The 16,827-nt window shown below is 41.5% G+C and overlaps 1 protein-coding gene across 1 annotated transcript in view; it reads right to left on the bottom strand.

Annotated features, from left to right (window-relative positions):
- The window catches only part of LOC139698586 (uncharacterized), a 90,882-nt gene extending 82,798 nt beyond the window's left edge, over window positions 1-8,084 (bottom strand). The window contains exon 1 of the mRNA XM_071597429.1: window positions 8,032-8,084. Coding sequence (XP_071453530.1) covers window positions 8,032-8,084 — 53 coding nt within the window. The remainder of the gene's footprint in view (window positions 1-8,031) is intronic.
- Between the last annotated feature and the right edge of the window lie 8,743 nt (window positions 8,085-16,827).

Here is a 16,827-nt window from a genome sequence, read left to right as displayed (position 1 = left end):
TGGCTGGAGTAAGGATGCCGAGGGGCCGGGCAGCAATCTCTCAAATAAACCACCCCCATCTATCCATGGTACGCTTCCTCACCCTCATCCTTGCTATCCTATATCCGACGGCCGACATCGAAGCCCCAAGCCGCCTTGAGGGTGCTTGGGAGTGACCATGGTGTGGGATATCTAACGGACCACCCAGAAGGCCAAATTTACAGCCCGACATTAACAAGGGTCTGGATCCAATGAGCCATTAAAAGCAACTTGCAATCTTTACGACAGAGTACTAAGGGTGAATCTAAAGACTCGTAAGCTCATCAAATCGGGAGCTTTTTCTCTGCATGGGGATTTTGAAACAAAAACTAAGATTGAATGAACCACATTTTAACATTTACTCTGCATTAGCTCTACCCTTGAATGAATAGGCGTGTAGCAAAAATGAGATACCTGCTACGTGTTGCTAATAGCAGTTGCGTCCCTTACAGGGTCTAATTTGTCCAAAAATGAAGTCATATTAATTGGTTTTCACAAAAACAAATTTTATTTAGATTAAAAATGTTAACTGAACAAATTTAGGTTCAGAACATTCTATTTAAGATCAGTTTAAAGAGCACGTACAAAAAAAATGATGACCAACCGGCGGCCCGCACTGATTTTTTACTTTTAGCCTGACGTTGATTTCATAAAGCTGTATTTGAAATTTAATATCATAATTATTTTGTTCCGAAATATTCTGCTTTCTGTTGAATTTAGAAAGTTCCAAATACGCATTTTATAGTTTCTCAATATTCCTACTGATGTTAGAAAATTATTTAAGTTCAGAAAGAAATGCACATATTTACTACAATTTTTCTCGTGCGACCAATAGGCTTTGAAAACATCCATTGTGCAGCTCGATGGTAGGCAAAAACTATGCATCGCTAGTTTAAGAAGTCACAAAACATTTAGATGAGGCCAATAGAATAGGCAAACGATCTAATTAGAACGAACTGGGAGGAAATGAAGAGCGCAGCGGATGACCTAATAAGAATTGGAGCATAAGACAACCTAATTGTAAAGATGACTTTATAACGAAATAATTACTGCATGAGATAATCCTTTAATGCATTCTACTTGAGAATTACTCCGCATCACAATGAGGTCAGCTAGCTGCCATTCAGAGAAATCTTTCGAACCTACATGTCCAACAATCCATTCGTCCTCCTTCTTGCCGGTCGAATCCTCCATCTCACCCTCCCCTTACATCACCTTTTCCTTCAGTCTTACTCATCCCACTGGTCCCTCCCCCTCAACTGCCATCGCCATCTTAAATTTCACGCCCTACCCCTTTCCATTTCCCCTCTTCCCATCACCCTCATACTTCCACCCTCCATTTTCCCAATTCAGGCGCCCCGACGTCTTGCATCAGTCTCCATTTTCGGAGGTAAACCCTCCTCCAACCCTCTCCCGTGTTTCTCCCAACGACGCCCCCTCCCTCCATTTCTCTCCCCTTCTCAACTTCCCCTTTCCCTCTCGCTCCCCTTCCGACCCGCTCCCACCCCTGCATGCCTCCAACTCCTCCTCCCTCTTCCTCTCTAACACACACACCGTCCTCGCCTCTCCCTCAATCTGCGAAGATGTTCAGATCGAGTTTTTTTCCACCCCATTGTGCTCCAGCCGCTCTGCCAATGCCATCACCCGAGTGGACTAAACGCGCGAGGAGCATTTTCATTCTCGTCACTCTTTCTCCCGTTTCCTCTCGCTCCAGAGTTCCTCCCATTCTCTTCCTCCATCTTCACCCCTGAGTGCGTCAGCTGTGTTGCCGTTTTAGCGACCCTCGCGCTACATATAGCGCCCTCCCTTCGCTAGTTTCCATTAGCGCTCTCTGATTGTCTTCGCCGTTATTTTGGTGCTATCCACAACTTGTAGCAAAAACTTTTCATTCTAGATTTTTCTTTGGCCATGAAATCTTAAATATCATTCAACCCTCGTATGTCCTTAGGGCAATGTTTTTCTTATAATCCATTTTCCCTTGATGAAAATCATTCATCAATTTATTTCTTAAGAGCTATTAATACTCGCACACCAAGATGTTCTGCTAACCGAAAAATCGCACATCTTGAGTGCAACTGAAGGTGCGCAGAGAGGCGTGACCGGGAGTAGAACTCAAGATCTCCGATCAGTAGCCCAACGTCCTAGAGCGTTGGACTACTTACCGGAAGGGCCCGGGTTCGATTCCCGGCCACCTGCAGCTCCACCCAAGCTATGTGATTTTTCGGGTACCAGGTCTTCCTGGGAAACCATAACCGGCAAGGGGAAAGGAACTGGCCCCCCTATCCTGATGTGTGAATTTCACACGCCGTCGGGCTTAGTACTGGGTGAACTCTGCCATCACCTACCAAACCGACCTTCGGGTCGATTACTGTTTATGGTATGTATATATATATATATATATATATAAAATATATTATATATATAATATTATATTTATTTATTTATATATATAGTATGTATATAAAATTTTGGAATGTCATTTTTCAGTATTGTTGTTGGCTAACGCCACCTTGCTCCTTCGTTTTAATGAATATTCACATCCGTGAGACTTCCGCACAAGATATATTATATATACTATATATTTATTTATTTATTACATAATCATATAGGACGACTCCGTTAAAGTAACTTTCGCGGGAGTTCTTCGAAAGCCAACACCGTTATTATAATAGTATTAAATGAGGACAATTATCATTAGAAATGAAACATTTTTCGTGCTGTTCTTAGTATTTCTCAATATTTTTATTGTGAGCAAGTAAAATGCAAAAGTTAATTCGATTTAATTTTCCTTTTTCTATCCTAATGATGATGTTGGGCAAACGAGGAGGGGGAAGGAACAGGATAGGGATGTTGGACGGGATGAAAGGAGGAAGAAAGTACTCAGAGATGAAGAGGGACCTGATGTAGAGTAGGATACTGGATTTTGTTATGAATCACAAAAAATATTTATTTAGTAATTATGTCCATCCAAAAACCTACCTTAACCGGTAGATTACCTAATAATAATCCTAATGATGCATTTAATTTAATTTATTTGTAAAATACGTTTAACTATTCATGAATTTCTTCATTCAATTTTCAACAAAAAATAATTACGAAATCATTTCTAAGATTAATACATAATTGTACTGATTCATTATGAATCTTTCCTCTACTTAGCACTGTTATAAGACCGATTTAGGCCAATTCTCAAGCAGTTTGCTTGAGCGGTCCCGGCTTTCCTCGTCCATTCCTTATTCTCTTTCCAATTCCCTTCCTCCCTATCATAATATCTCCTCCTCTGTAGCTTGGGTGAAAGAGAGTTTCCCTATTCCCTTCAGCTCACCGGTCATTTTCATGAATTCAAAAATAAAATGGGGAAGCATAAGAAATGAAGCGGGCAGAAAGCAATACCTAAAGAGACCCCACTCATATAACATCTCTCCGCACCATAGGTATCCAGAAGAGCTTGGCTACGTAACACTAATACGGTTTGCTCTTTAACCTTGGCAAAGAATTTATATATCAAAACAAATATTTTGAATGTGTGCTGAAGGAGAATGGTGACGAATGAATTGAATAAATGCTGACCGAAAACGTCCTATGAGTGGGAGTAGGAAGAAGTCTAATGAAAACTCATGAAAAACCATGAATGAATAATCTTATCAGATCAATTTTTAGACACAAAGGCGTGATGAAGGCAGTTCTAACGAGAAAAGTGAAGGGGGAGAAATTCAGAGGAAGATTTCTGATAATAATGACAGCCGCCAAAGCTAAGGAATATGAGCACATGAATAGCTTGAGTTGATAGAAAAATCCATAAGAGCAGCGTCAAAACAAATTCCAAGATTGATGACTATTGATAATGAAGAGTTGAGGTGGTCGAATAAGGTCGGATTCTTAATATTTCTCCGCCCAAAACTTCTTAGGAATCAAATAAATCAGTTCAGTCAAAATGATCTGCTTTCAAAGTTTTATGTTGGTGGTTGCAAAAATCAGTATTTTTGTGCAGATTCTATGATATTAAAATATGCATCATTAATAACCGGTATTACTGTCTAGTTTTACTACGAGTACGAATATTAGGCGAAGTTTCTCTAGTAAGTTTCTGTTCATTCAAACTCAGATCGTAATTCGAATGGGCGTCTTTGTCAGTCAGAAGCCAGTAAAATTTCTATTACCGAGAAATTTTAATTTGAAAATGTTACCTGAACTCCATGACTTAACTCCGTGAAACTTAAAGTTAAAATTTAAACACCCTATTTATTAGTTACAGAAAGTTTAAAACGCGGACCACAAGCAAAATCCAAATTATGAAGCATTTTAAATGCCTACGTATCTGCCATTAGCACATCAAGTAGGATAATTTAAAATAAAAATTAATGAACTTTCATAAAATCGTAAGGGGGAAGAATTTTACCTCTTAGCTGTGGCATAATTAACGCATTGTGTCATCACCAAATATAAATCCTGCGGGTGCAAAGAGCAGAAGGAAATGGTGCAAAGCATCAGCCCATTGTGTGGCCATTAATCTCCTCGGAAAAGATTCATGGGTTTCTTCTGTGCACTAATTAAACCCCACACTACGCCTTAAGAGAAAGTGTCCCACCATTAGGAGGATCTCCGGATCGCGGGAGACCATAAAAGCCCTACCTCACTAAATAAAATGGACCGCTAAAGTTTTCGGCGGTGCGTAGCAATGACAAAGTTACCTACACAAGGTGCAAATTTCTAACGTCTCACTCTTTCCGCAAACTATATTTCATACCTTGGTGCTTTCCGGTGAAATAAGTGGAGGATTTAATACGAAGTGTTTGAGCAGGATTTTTAAGAAGGGAGAGCCTCTTGCATAAACGTCTCTGGTATCCTAATGGACATATATGAGATTTGTAACATTTTAAAGAGTTTGAGAATCACAGGATTTCTTTATGTTAATTAAAATCGAAACCGTTTCCTTAACATCTAAGCCTTTCTATCGTACATTACAGCCTGAGAGAGGTCTCAAGGAGGTGCGGCAACAGTGGATGTTGGAACAGAGTTTTATTATGTAAATTAAGGTGAATGCTATGTTTTCGTAATTAGGATCTCGCCTTATAATTACGTTTATTGAGCATATTTTTCGAGATCGTTTCCATTTTCCTGCTTGTAATTGTGTATTGCATGGGGATGGAATATTGGTTTGCTTCGATCTTCCATGGCTACAGGGTTCGTCCGGGAAATAAGTGTACTGAACGCAGGAAAAAAAATTTATTACACTTTTACATATCTTAAGCTAATATTCCTCAAAATAGGACCCTTGTGAGTCGATACACTTGTTCCAGCGGCGTTCCCATTCCTGGAACGCTCCCGCGAAGGCATCATCGGGAACCTCTCGAAGACTCGTCGTCGACCTCTTCTCTGCCCTCCACGAACATCTTATGCCACCGAAAGATCATGTTTATGGACATGGCTGACTCCCCGTAAGCCTGGTTAATCATACCGACAGTTTCGGTAGACGATTTCCCAAGCTTTACCGCAAATTTGATGGAATAACGCTGCTCCAAAAACTTCGGCATCGAGTTCCGTGACGTGGGTCGAGCGTGGAGGTTCGCGTTAACAGAGCTCCTCACTACACCACAGCTCAGAGCCGACTGCCTTTTTCAGCGTCGCTTGCCAATATACCCCCCTCCAATCGCAGCCCGTCAGAGCGGTGCTGGGCGCGCCTGGAGCGGCGCGCCCAGCCCAGGAGTCAGTACACTTATTTTCCGGACGAACCCTGTATGTTCCACGTCGCTGGTCTTTAAGAACCTTCTATTCAGAAACCTCGCTCGGCTCCCACCTTATATTAACGACAGTCTACATACCGCAATGTAGAACATCTGAATTTATCCCATCAGCAATATCTCTCATTATTTATAGATAGTCTGATCCACCTATTTAATTTAGGACATGACTTTAATTCTTAAGCTATTATTAAAAAAACTACGTGTTATATGAAATTCTAATGAAGAACAAACCACTTGTAACTACGCAGTGAAAAATATTATCCCAGCACCCCCTGCCATACATCTTCGCGGAGATTCACCGGATAAAACGAAGAAATCACAGATTTAAACACCAAATCCAAAAATTAGTAAATGTCCTATGATGGAGGATTTGCGCCAGGGACTGAACTTTGGAATGTATGAGGTGATGTTTGTTCTTTGTACGTAGTTTTTAAATTAATAATGAATGAAACAAAGTGATGGTAGAAGAGAATTACCTATTGCCAGTTTATTACCAATAAATAATTTTTTATAACCATATTAATTTAAATCATCCTTGACATGTGATTTCTTACTGCAAACACACGGGATGAAAAAAAAAATCCAGGTAGATTCCTCCGTCCCTCAGGACTCGAAATACGTAATGAATAATTGAACGCAGTCGGAATAACCTTTCCAAGAAAATATATCGTCATGCTATTACGGCCCTATTCGACAGCGGTCGAACAAAAGGTTAAGAGATACTTAAAAATTGAAGGAAGGGCAATTCACTAAGGTTCAAAGGGGGGTTCATTTTCGGACAAGTATCCAATAATCGACCACACGCAAATACACCAAGCTCTACGACATTTAGAAAAAAAATCAATCCGGAATATTAATCCCAAGAATTCGATTCTAATCTGACGGCCGACACCTACTGCGGGGAGGCTAATAAACTATGCTCAGGCCTACGGCATCTTGAGGTGGAACGGGGAAGTATCGCCCAAAGGAAGGCCACTCCTCGGGCCACTATTATTTCCTCAACCCGCCTCCCTCCCACCCTACGTCTTATCCACTCTTACGAGACAATAAATTCCACCCTCCAAACCTCTCAATAAATCTCTCGGACGAGCAATAAAGCAAAAGGAACACCTCGAAAGGAATTGACGACGATGATCAGGTGTAAGACTAATCAATGGAAATATGAGAAGAGGGGGAGGGTGTCTCCTGTCCTGAGACCGATGCCGTACGAATAAATCCCATCGCACATGCCTGGACCCCCGTGAGTAATGAGAGAAGATTGGAAGGAATTAAACCCTTCCTCGAAGAGAAAGAAAATAAAAGGGGTGCAATCACCGAGAGCCGGCGAATGGGGGGGGGAGTTATTTTTTCCTCCCCCTCGCTCCGCTGCCGCCACCCCCCTTGGAAACGTTTTACCGTTCACCAACGAGGGGAGAAAAACGTTATAAAAAAACCGGGAATAGGTTGGAGTGCGAGAGGGGGATGAGGACGGTGATTGGGGGGGGGGGGGAAGGCTGGAACTTGTTTAAGGACGCCCCCTTATTCGCACCAATCCCGGCCCGAGACGCACAGACGCACCACGAAGTTATAGGCACCTGAGTAAGAAGTTATGGGTTGTTGAGGGAGAATTGAAGAGGGTTTTTTATGAAGGGAAAGAAAGTTTGGAGGAGGTGCGCGGGAATGAGGGAAGGGGGTCTCGACGGTTCCGAATGGGGAGGGGTGGCAAGGGGGAGGCGAGGGGGGCTGGTGGGAATCACAGGAATGGGGAGGGAGGGGAAAATTATGGCATAAGAAGTCGGAGAAGGGCCCCTCCTCGGGAGCAGGGGACTGGGACCGGCGGCGGATGGGGAAGGAGAAATCCTGGCGTTTCCGAGCCATTTCCAAACACGGGGATGTGCCAGCTGCATTTGTTTCCCTACCTATCCGAATATATCCCTTCCCCCCCCCCGCTCCTCTTGGGAGAAAGATATAGGCGGAGATAATGCGTATGCTTCAAAAAAATAATGCACCAACCTAAAGAGTTCGTGAAGCAACGCGAAAATTTCATAATATAAAATCTAAACGCTCCGCAAATATGTTATTAAATTCGTATTTTTTTCCTCCTTTTTTTGCGCTCGCCTCCTTGACATAGCACCTTCTGTCACAACCTTCAATGTCCCGTCGTCTCGCAATATCTTCTCCATTCACTCTTTTTGTCTTGTTCGAGTTTTTACATCTCACAACTCCATCACTCCCACCATTTCTCACAATTTTACACCAATTCACTTTCCTTATTCGCTTTCAAACTCACTTTCCACATTCTTCTTGAAGCACAACATCATTCAATCTTCTCTCAACCTCCATCTTTCAGTGCCTTGATACTGAGCCGTATATGCCGCAAACCTATCAAATTTCTTCTCTTTACTTCGCTAGTTAGGGTGAAGCTACACGGTTCCCTTCTTTTGGTAAGCCTTCGATAACTCGATTCTAATTCTTAGCTACTAAGTATTTCGACTAACTCCTCTATAAATTCCAATAAACTGCGGGAGATGCCGTAACAGTAAATTTTAACGGAGTCATCCGCTAATATGCATTTCAGTGCAACAATTTCAGAGTTTAAAATCATTAGCCTTGACCGGGATTCGAACTCGGATCCCTTGATGAGCGGACACCAAATCCCGGTCAAGGCGAATGATTTTTACACCAGAAAATTCTTGTATCTCCTCTAAAACTGTAGGAAAATATATACAGAGAATTATCTCAAGCTACGTGGGTACCTTCCTTCGAAGTAACACGACGACTTCAGATTATCCAAGAGGACGACTACTAAACGTAACTATTAAAATTATTGTAGTGTACATCGTCTTATATAATCCTTTCTTCAGTCTTTCAGATCAGGTACATTTTTCTAACTCTTCTCATACTGTTGGACGTCTCGATACCTTTACGAGCAGAGCTTTGTTTATTCTCAGAATGTATCTTGAAGACCCGATCCTAGTCGGTGACAGTGAAAACAGATGCGTCTTTCCTCCAGTCTGATTTGGCACACGTCGTCGATTTCGGTCGACTACTAACGGGACATTGGCCACATGACACATTCATACATACGAGCATGACGGGATGGATGAGTCTATTACGGAAATTTATCCCCTATCCATTTCGAATAAAAATGCTCTTCGCGTTTGTCAAATTTCACACCCCATGGCCTTCAACTCGAAGAGCAGGTCACCATTTGTGCTAGGAATTTGACAACAATGGATTTGACTCGATACTTCCATCGGTAAGCTCCGTAACGGGGGATCGATCATTAGACTGGATTTTTCAGGAAGTTTTCGCATCGTTCCGAACTAGAAACTCGCGCGCGAGTAACATTAACGTCTTATACGAAAGTCTTCTTCCCTAAGCTACTAGTCACTTTACAATTTCTCATAATCTACAGATACTAATTCAGTAATATACACGATTAGGGTCAATAATTGGTGGAGCAATTGCTCCTTGCTTACATCATACAATATGCGGATTTGAAAATGATGTATTTCATTTAAGGATGCATTACGAGGGTGTATAACTAAACTTTTAGGTTTTGAGAAACGGGAACCATATTCATTGCGACTGTTTGTGAATCAACCAGCTTGCGTCACAATCAGCACTCTTCAGTGGTGATCGTGACACAATGGCATATTTGCCTACTTTAGTGAGTCACAGCCTGCTTGTACACTTGGTCACGCGTAACATTGCCATGCGGCCATTTATTTTCCCGCAGTACATAATACAATGCCATTTATTCCTTCCTGCCCCCCCCCCCCCGGAGAACGCTCCGGACTCTGCTCCCACGCAACGAAAAGCCCTGGCGTCCCGCCGAAATGGACGAGAGGACTCGACCGTCCACAGCTCCGCGCATCCATTTCACCTGTCCTGGTCGAAAGCTTAAACAAGCGATTTGCGTTGAGGGAGAGATAGGGGATGGGAAAGAGAGAAAATAAGGAAAATATCCATATACCTTCCGTCGCGCCTGTTCTATTTCGTTCCAGAAATTGCCCTCGTAACGCAAACAATATCCCCGGTGGGCTTCCAAGAAAGCCGCCTTCATCTCACGGTTATTTTCCTAGAAACATGCCCGCGATCTATTTAAGCATAGATTGATGTGCCCAGAGCGCCGACGGTCTTGCATTATCTCCTTTTGAGTGAGCCAGGGTTGGACACGCACGGGGGGCGCTGAGCTCCCTTGCCCACCCTGAAGGAAGGATAGGAAAATATTTTTCAAAATGTTCTATGACAATTTTTTTCTATCATCATCAACATCGCTAATTTACCTATTTTATGTTTAGGTTTTGGCCTGTCCCTAATAACTTATCTGAATTAAGTTTATATTTCTTCATACGCTCAGTATTATTTGAACTTTCTCTCGTATTACCCTAATATTATTATCTACTTAAGTTCTATTTCTCTTCATCCCGTCTTAATAGTAAATATTCTTTCTTCCTCTCACACAATATCTTACATTCTCATTTCTAATACGACTTTTAACATCTCGATAATATTATTTCCTTCGGCTATCATTTCCGACTTCTTCAAATTTCACCCTGTAACTCCCCATTTTTCCCACCCGAATCAAAACGCCCTTCTATGGCCAAATCCTTACCTCGATTCATCCCATTCCCACATCACAAAGGTCTCAAAACAAGGTTCAACTTCTTTCCTCAAATGGTAGGTTTTGAATTGAAACAGTTCCATACCCTCCACATTAAAATCGTTAGTATTTTTTTCTTTATGTCCTTAACGTACCTGCTATCAATTCCTCTCACCCTGCAAATTCTTCTTTGGCCGACTCAATGCTGTTCCAATTTATTCCCTTCTACTTAAATGTTTAATTTATCTTACTTTCTTCTACAGCAACTCATCACTTATGTTCAAGTACTTCTTGACAATCTTCATGACATAAGTCTCTCATTCGCCCCACGAAAATCTAAATTAATAGACAGATTAATATATTTTTAATTTAATGCGCGATAATGGTACCGATTTTTCTCATTTCCTTAGTTCTGAGGTTAAGTGTTTCAAATAGTTAAAGCTTTTGCTTAATGAAACTAACTCAAGGAATTAATAGATTCAATTTAAATATATGATACAAAATTGTTTTCGGCCTCATACCCACGCATATTAAGGGTTAAGCCTTAGAATTGTACCCCCTCGCAAATATCCTGTTCCCGTCTCTGGAGTGTGCCCGTAAACTGCGTGCATCAATTGGCGACTTGGCGGTCAGTAGTTGTTCACGCACTGACTACTTCGGAGTGATTGAAGATAATATTCCCATCATGAACGATACTGTGCCTCCTAGGGAAGTATCGCGAGGACAATGAATGTGTTTTGATGATGAATAAATATTGCATGAATTAATTTCTCCCTATTTTACAAACTGGGAGAATATAAGGGCAAACATTGAGTAAAACATAAACTTACAGATCCGAGTGCATGTTATGACGCCAGTAAGATTTCATTTCTCCATAATCTCCAACTTTATCATACCGTACAATCAGCCAAGAAGGCGTGTGACAGGGGATGTTAGTTGACCAGTTTTTAGAGAAATTGTTGATTGATTTATCCTAAATTATGTTTCCTACACTTGCAGTCCGGCATTTAATAATGATCCTGAAGATGTGTTTTACCGTCACTTTCCCTTAAATTAACACTCTAGTTTCGCATACCAATATAGTGATTATTTTGCCAGAAAGGGTAATTCTTTCTATCAGCATTAAATTATCATTCCATTTCGATGAAATATCCGAGGTCAAGCGCCATGAGCTGGGAAACGGACAAGTAGAAAAAGTTCAAATATTTCACCCGATCCGAATTATCCCAACCAGATTTTGACTAATGAAGCCAACTGAATATTTTATCCTGTACGTCACCCGTAAACGTCATCAATGCCATCATGTTGACGTCATCAATGCCACCTGGTGTTACATCCTCGAATTATATCGAGGATATATAGTTTAATAATTGCGCAAACGCCAAAACACATAACGCAAAATTTAAAAATCGAAAAAATGTAAAGAAATGCAGTTTTTCCCTACACTAAGAGTCAAAAATTATGCGGGTAGTCGTTTTCTTCCCCCAATAATGATTTATTTCTTAATTTAAATCCTAGGACACTGGCAATGTTTTTTCTTCATTCGTGGCTTTTACGAACCATAAATATTCCTCAAATTTGCACTGACGTCGGTGAAAATAGCCATGTATCAAGAGATGGCACGAAATTTTGCATCGGTGTCCAGAATCTAAGCTAACTTCCTCACGCTAACTTAGCACTCAATCAGTTATCAAGCAGTTCTTTTTTTTTTGGATATACACTCAAAAGACTGGAGAGACTCATCCGATTGGGGAACTCGGAAAGCAACCGCAGACAAAAACATTTTCTCTGCTTGATGCCGAAAACTTGACGGCGTGCAAATGAAATACAGCAGAGCGAGCGACGAGAGGTTCGATCGGACGGGGTTCGGATTAAGAATAGATGCGTTCATTGTCCGACGCGCCCACTTCCTCCTCTCTCTCTCGCCCGACGATATCGGACTGCAGGCCGGACACGAAGCATAAATACTCCGAATAAGGAAGGCTCGTTCCTTTATTTTCTCTTTGGTGGTAATTCAGTTGCTACTTTGATCAAGAGCAGAGCTCGAAGAAATATCGCGTACTGCTGATTGAGAGTGGCAAAAGCATATCTCTTTCCGAATATTTCAATTAAAAGAACACCATCAGATGAAACCGATTAACAAGTAAAATGATATATTATATTTATGAGGAATGTAAGAACCCGCGAAACCGCATCGAGCGATTAGGAACCAAAGGATGTAAACGACCACTTCAAAGCAATTGGCAGCCTACATTGTAAAATAGTACAAGACAAGTATCTGACAACCGGAAAAAATTCCTATTAAAATAAAAGTTGAAACAATTGCCTATCAGGAGTCATCATACGAGAATAGCTACAAGGGCGGAACATTATCTAACAACATATGATTTAGTAAATAAAGTAGAAATACATAAAACAGAAAATAACGCTTTTCAGAATACTTAAACAAGAAAACGGCCATAAACCCTAAGTTTCATTTTGATAGATGACAACCCCTAAAGTATGTGAGATCGACACTTCAGATGGTGAGCATTTCCCTTCCCAAAAGTCAACTGCGACTTCCCACGAAGTTCCAGATCATTAAAATCGAACCGTATGGATTTTTTGATCGGCTAATCCTAAGGCATCATCCAGTATTTGGAGACGCACGCCCTGCCCCTACTATAGCGTAGACTACGGACCTCGGCTACGGTACTCTGGCAAGCCCATCTTCATTAGTGTACCCCGAAGCGTAATATTTAGACATTGCCGTGACAGTTCGGAATGTAATTTGTTCGGTGGATTTCCAACTTGCATTGCAAATCGCTCTTCGGTTTCCGACTACTCACCAGAGGAGTTACCACGGTTTGATGATGGCGGGGCGAGTCACAGCGAGCCGAGAATGGTGGCGAGCAGAGGAAAGGGGTGCGGGAAGAAGTGGGGAGGGTAGGGGGGGGGGGTTGACACACCAATTTCTACGGCTCGGAAATCATTCCGGAATACAATACGCGGGGATGGCGTCGGCGGAACAACCTAATTGTTTCTGGGTTGTCGCCAGCGTGGAAGGGGGAGGGACTGACGGGTGATGCGTAAATGTCACGTTTATCATAAAGGTGGCGGGGTACCCACAAGAAAGAACAAGCGCGTTGGCGGTGTCCATTACGGAAGAATGCTCTCCGGAAATGTTGAATTGAACGCATTCATCAGATAGGATTGGCGCCTGCAGGTGACGGAGTCGAGAATATAAATATGTCCCTCGCTCGGCGCGGTCGTCGTAATCACGTTGAACCCATTATTACTTCGTCCGCCTTGCCGTCAGAAACAAAAGGCTTTGCCCATCATATTTTGTTTACCGCTCCGAAATAAATACTTTCAAGTGATATAATGGAACGCACACGAAGCGTGCTCACCGAGGAATGCATTATTTTGCATGTTTTGGATGCTATGCATTGGAGAGAAAATTACGGAATGGTGTAAAACGGGCGTACTCAGCCTGTTATTACGGCGAATTAAGCCGTGGAGTTTGTGTACTAGCTTCTTAGAATTGGTTAAAATGTGATAAAATATGCACGTCACAATAACGGCAACTTTAACGACATAATGAATACCTAATTTTTTATTCCTGCAATTTTCTGGCAAATGTACAGGTACATATACTGCTGTGTCCTTACTTGGCCAAACAGGTCGAGGTGAAGAAAATATCTTCCATTGCCGCTCAGAAAGGTCATCAGAGGTCGAAAGTTTTAGATCAAAAAATCACACCCAGTAGCAATCTTCTAATCATCAAAGATCGCGTAAGGTAATACTCGAATTCAATTGCACTATTTCATTTGAGCGGATTACGATATTATGCCTAACGAACGACTTCGAGTTAAAGCTATTTTGCTTAATATATTTATCGCGTTTTCAAAACTTATTGTTAAAGTTACATTTAAAATCATTTGTCTCTCTTTGCATAGCATACCTTTTTGGAACGCTTAACGTCGCACGCTATGGTTTCAAAACCATAAAACGTTTTTATATTCTCGAATGTTTTGGCGCGCTCACACTCACGCGATGATATTCGAGATGCATTTATGACATGCTTTGAGATGGAAAAAAGGGAAACAGTAATATATTCCACTCAAGGAACTAACTTGTTCGGGCCAGTGATCTGGCAATGCTGCCTCCCATTTATGCATAAATATCTCACTCGGTATTATTTTCAAAACGTTATCACAACAGAACGATGAACCGAGAGGGGAGGCCTTCCCTGAAGTAGAACCAAGATGCATCGAGCACCCAGTGATCTCTGTGGCGACGGCTCAAGTTGCGAGCATTTTCAATACTTTACGAGGAGTAGATGAGCTGCCACGTTTGATGTCTGAATCTGAGAGTTTGCGCTTCTGGAGCATTGACTGGCAAAGGATCCCATAAATTCTTGGCCAAACAAACAGAAAAAATAACGCTCATTGACGAGATTAACACATCAAAGGGTCATTCACCCGAGTGCACAAAATCGGAAGGAATATCATTCTTTGGGAGGGGGGAGGGGAGGCATTAGTTGCTTTGTCTTTAGAGTACAGTGGTTTTACGATGAATGTTTATCGGAAACATTTTTGAGCATTCAACCGAATAATTTTGACATTTCCCCTAATTATTATACGATCTTAGTGCATGTTAGTGGTCGACCTCTACTGAAGGAAGAACTTAGAGAAAAACCACCACGTGAAATACTTCGATTGGATGATTAAGGAAAACATATAACCCAGTGTTGAATGAGAGAGCGCAGAAAATTACTTTCAGTACGAAAGCAATGCTTCTCTTGAAAAAGGAGTTGTATTCATCTAGAAAAATGTTTATTGTGGGAGAAAACTAAGTACGTTCAGCAGTAGCTTCATTAAACGTAATCAAAGCAATAGCAGACTTCAATATATGACATTACTCCAATAAAAAACCAAGTTCACTGTTGCTTTAATGTTTAATAGAAAAGAATACATTCACTTGATCAAGAAGGTTTCACGCACAAGTGAGGAGTGAAGCACGAAGCACACACTCTGATCTTTGAAAACCATACCTCAATTCAAATCTACGTGCATTTAATTATATGTTTTCGATTTAGCTTCATCAATCAGTATGTTTTTATAATGTTCCAAATGGAAAATTTCAAGTTCGAGTCAAATGTCAACATCAAAAGTCACGTTACATTTTCGCTACTCCTTCCAAGCATAAATCATCCACTGAGATAAATTCAAATGCATAATTTAACAAAATCAATAATAAATAAATATTCTAATTACGATAAGAAATACTCAAACATCGTGCTACATGGGATTTGCAAATCCACTGTACAAAATCCATTACAACTAGTACCATGAACTAAGATGCCAAAATTGGCATTCTAAGCAATCCTCCACATTCGAAACTAATCTATATTATTATCTCATGGAAACATTTACTTCCTCCAGTATCAGAAATTTAAAAATAACCTATGGATAAGCAAAACATAGGAATGAGAGGACACGCAAATAGCCACATATCCACTTCAAATTCCTAATATCCGACAACGCACACGTTAAACGAAGAAAAATATAAAGAAATAGAAAATTGTCGCGCGCTCCTGTCAAAAAACATCGGCAAAATTGTTTGTGGTAAGTGGTTTAATTTCTAATATCGCCTCTGCGCTTTGAGTTCTTGAATATGTAGTCTTCAGCGGCAAGTGAAAAGTACAAAAAAGGACTATTTTCTGTTTTCCTCCATGTACCTACTGTTTAGATCAGACGAATCTCCGAGATGAGGGACCGGAAAAAATCACAGTAAGAGAACGGAGTACATTTGAAAATAACAACGTACCAGATTTATCAACGGCCTCATTCCTCCTCAAGAGTGTACGAACATACAGAGTAGATTCCTTTTCGTTTCGATGTCACGTAGTCGTGGGGGATGAAATTACAAGCCACAATCACGGTTCTCAAGCTAATTGCTACGGGATAAGTCCCCCTCCAAAAAAAGGCTCATGACACCTTACCTCCCACCCGCAACCAAGAAACGAAAGGGGAGAGGGATACTTTTTATTTTAAATTAGTCGCATCTCATCTCCTTTGCATCTCATCAAAGAGCCTACTTCTTCCAGCGAAGGATTTTTTTTTAATTCACCTTGCACGGGACCGGAATCACAATGCCTTCCCCGGGACTTCCATCTCCTGCTATGGGACCCAAAATGAATGTGGAGACGGAGAGAGGTGACTCCTCCACCGCCGTCCGTCGCCTCTCCTACTCCCACTCCCGGAAAGGGGGGGAAGGGAAGGCTGCCGCTCCCCTCGCCGAAGGTCCCGCGTGTGGGGAGGACGCCGCCTCCCTTGCCTGCACCCCCAGTCCACTCCCCACCTCCTCCATCCTCCTCCTACACCTCTCAGCAACGCGAAAGATAAAAGGCTTCACGCCACATAAATTAGGGAGGTTGTTTTCGACCGTGTCCGAGATGACTCTTTAAGACACCCGGGCACCGAAGCTCGTCCC

The sequence above is a fragment of the Hetaerina americana genome, unplaced genomic scaffold (genome assembly GCF_022747635.1).
Source record: "Hetaerina americana unplaced genomic scaffold, ioHetAmer1.1.p SCAF_9, whole genome shotgun sequence".
In the NCBI taxonomy this organism is placed as follows: Eukaryota; Metazoa; Arthropoda; class Insecta; order Odonata; family Calopterygidae; genus Hetaerina; species Hetaerina americana.
This window is presented reverse-complemented; position numbering and strand designations above follow the sequence as displayed.